The 3,043-nt window shown below is 43.9% G+C and overlaps 1 protein-coding gene across 2 annotated transcripts in view; it reads left to right on the top strand.

Moving 5' to 3' along the window:
- The window catches only part of LOC109951118 (E3 ubiquitin-protein ligase RNF4), a 14,052-nt gene that overhangs the window by 5,916 nt on the left and 5,093 nt on the right, over nt 1–3,043 (top strand). For both annotated transcript variants that reach the window (XM_020585420.1, XM_020585419.1), the window contains 4 exons: nt 1,203–1,377; nt 1,551–1,630; nt 1,894–1,906; nt 1,998–2,112. In XM_020585420.1, the coding sequence (XP_020441076.1) occupies nt 1,287–1,377; nt 1,551–1,630; nt 1,894–1,906; nt 1,998–2,112 (299 nt within the window). In that variant the 5' untranslated portion in view covers nt 1,203–1,286. The remainder of the gene's footprint in view (nt 1–1,202; nt 1,378–1,550; nt 1,631–1,893; nt 1,907–1,997; nt 2,113–3,043) is intronic.

Genomic DNA, 3,043 nt, shown 5'->3' with positions numbered 1-3,043 from the left:
TGGCAGTTAATTTATGTTTCTTCCATTTGCGAATAATCGCACCAACTGTTGTCACCTTCTCACCCAGCTGCTTGGCGATGGTCTTGTAGCCCATTCCAGCCTTGTGTAGGTCCACAATCTGGTCCCTGGCATCCTTGAAAAGCTCTTTGGTCTTGGCCATGGTGAAGAGTTTGGAATCTGGATTGATTGATTGCTTCTGTGGACAGGTCTCTTTTATACAGGTGACGAGCTGAGAGGGCTCCCAATGTCAGCTTGTTACCTGTATAAAATACACCTGGGAGCCAGAGATCTTGCTGACTGATAGGGGATCAAATACTTATTTCATTAATGAAAACGCAAATTAACGTATAACTTTTTTTGTAATGCATTTTTTTTTTTTTTTTTTTTGTTATGTTGTGTCTCTCACTGTTCACATAAACCTACCATTGAAATTGTAGACAGATCATTTCTTTGTTAGTGGGCAAACTTACAAAATCAGCTGGGGTTCAAATAATTTTTTCTCTGACTGTACTTCTACCTTCAGGCTTGTGTCCCCTCCCAAGTGGACTGCATAATCCAAAAAGGCCAGACAGTCATCTCCGGCATCCTCACAAGTGAACTTGATGTTGATATTCACAGAGTTGATATGTTTGGTGAAAGCCTCTACCTCACAGGTCCTGATTTTAACCCATGTGTCATCCACGTAACGGTACCAGTGAAGGGAGACAGGGCTTTGTCCTCAAATTCTTCCATGTACAGGTTCCAACTATAGGAGACACAGGGGAACCCATAGCACAACTGTGTTGCTGTCTATAGAAGTGCTCCCTAAACTGGAAGTAGGTAGAGCACAACCATTGCACAACTACAAATGGGGCAAAAATTTCAGACAGAGAACTCACGGACACACGTTTTTTCAGCTTACTATGACCTGGACGACTGAGAATTTGCATGGCCTTTGGTTATAAATGGTCAGATTCACCATGTCAGGCATTAAACATGTTTCTCTCCGCTCTTGACATTAGCTCTTTGTCTGCCTCACTTGCTCACAGTTTGCTCATCATCAGGCAAGAGTCAAAATTGTCATTCAGTCACAGACTTGTAAAAAATTCTCTCCAGCAAATTATTTTTGCAACTTTTTTATTATGTTCCAGTTCTGTGATTGTATTGTTACAGGTGGATGAAGCCCCACCCACAGCTGTGATGTCATTTGTGTGCGTGTTCAGGCTCAGAGGAAGAGGAGGACCACAGGAAGTCCTCTGGTTTCAAGATGCAGCACCAAGACCAGCAGAAGGGCCAATGTTAGGAGGATGGCTAGCAGGATGGCTAACGGCAGTGGGTCATCAGATGGTGACCCTGCTCCCTCCACAGAGACCATCAGCGTGATGGACAACACTGACAGTACAGAGCTATACTCTTCTCTTATTGAGCAGTGTTGTTAGGATGAGCCAGTAATGAATAATAAAATGCATCAGAAAAATGATTTCAGATGCATTCAAAATACAACTGACCTGTGATCAGTAATCAACTGATACGAATTCACATAATTAATAACTAATACTATATGTGTTCAGGTGTGGAGGAGGTGGTGGATCTGACCTGTGAAGGATCAGAGGCTCCTGTGGTCGACCTTACCAGCAACGACTCGATACTGGTCAGAAATACTCTGACACTACTACTGCACTGTGGTACCACATTCTTGATACTGCTACATTGTTAGTACTCCTGCACTGGGGTACTACACTCTCATAATACTACTACTGCACTGTGGTACCACACTCTCATACTGTCAGTCAGTTAGCTAGGTAACCTATGTGTGTGTGGTTGTGCATTCAGTTTCACAGTTGTTGATGTAAAATCTGCTAAACCTGTGTCTGCTTGTTCCACTCTCTTGTTCCTGTTCCTGCATCTGTCCAGCTGGTGGATGAAGGTAAAGCTCATGCAACATAAACATCAGAACATGTTGCAATGAAGTTAAATTAAAGGACCAGTGCAACATCTGTCTTGGTGTCCTCCATCAGGTCCTCAAAGCACAAGAGTTCCCCAAGGTGAGAGTTATGTCGTCAGCAGCGATGAAGATGAAGACTTGGCCCCTGTCTTCAACTTTGACATGGTGTCATCTGTACACACATCCAGGTATTAGACTGATCCGTAACAACACATATAACAGGACCACTGAGAGAGACTGGGGAATATCGATTATTCTTATGCAGTCATTTTGCACCTGAGGGTTGACCAGAAATAGTGGTTGTTGTTGCTACTGTGTCCTTTTTAAAAAGACAAAAAATGACAAAATGTCACAACACAAAGAGGACACATAACCTATGTCAAACTAAACAACAGCCAAAAGCAAAACCAACAAAGGCACACATCCCAGGCGTTACCACTCACATTTGATACAGTATGTGTTACGGTGTCGCGTCGATCAGCTTCCTGGCTTTCTGTTTGTTTACCTGTTCTCTCCCCGCTACTCTGTCACCGCAATTAGTCGCCATGTCAGTCACCTGCTGCTCGTTGTCTCCCAGTCCCGTCAGGTGTATATATACACCTTGTCTTCCGCCGCATCTTTGCTGGTTCATAGCATACCGTTACCTTACCTTTATGCTACGCTACGATACGCTTACCTTACGTTTACGCTACCCGGTTAGCATTACATGTGTTCGTGTCCTGAGCTTACCGTCTGTTCGACTTGGTGTTCCCGTCCTGTTCCTGTTTATTTCCGCATGTCAGCAGCTCTGATAACTCTGCATCTGGGGCCTATTTCAAGAAGGCGGTTTAACAAACCCAGAGTTCAAACCTGAACTCTGAGTTGACTTACCCAGAGTTGGAAAACGCGGAGTTTTCGGTTTCAGAACAGCTGAAAAGAGTTGGTTTAATCAACTCTGAGTTGTCTGACTCAGAGTTAGGCACGTGCCACGCGACTACAAAAAGCCCTGAACAATGGAGTGAAGAAATTACGAGTCACCATGGCAACAGGACCAAGCCAAAATAGGTCTGCGTTTTTCCCCGACAGAAATGGATGTGCTACTACAAGCATATAGTGACTACGAGCCCATATTTCGTAAAA

This window comes from Monopterus albus, unplaced genomic scaffold (assembly GCF_001952655.1).
Source record: "Monopterus albus unplaced genomic scaffold, M_albus_1.0 scaffold364.1, whole genome shotgun sequence".
NCBI lineage: Eukaryota > Metazoa > Chordata > Actinopteri > Synbranchiformes > Synbranchidae > Monopterus > Monopterus albus.
Note: the sequence above shows the minus strand (reverse complement) of the source record. Positions and strands in the feature narration are given on the sequence as shown.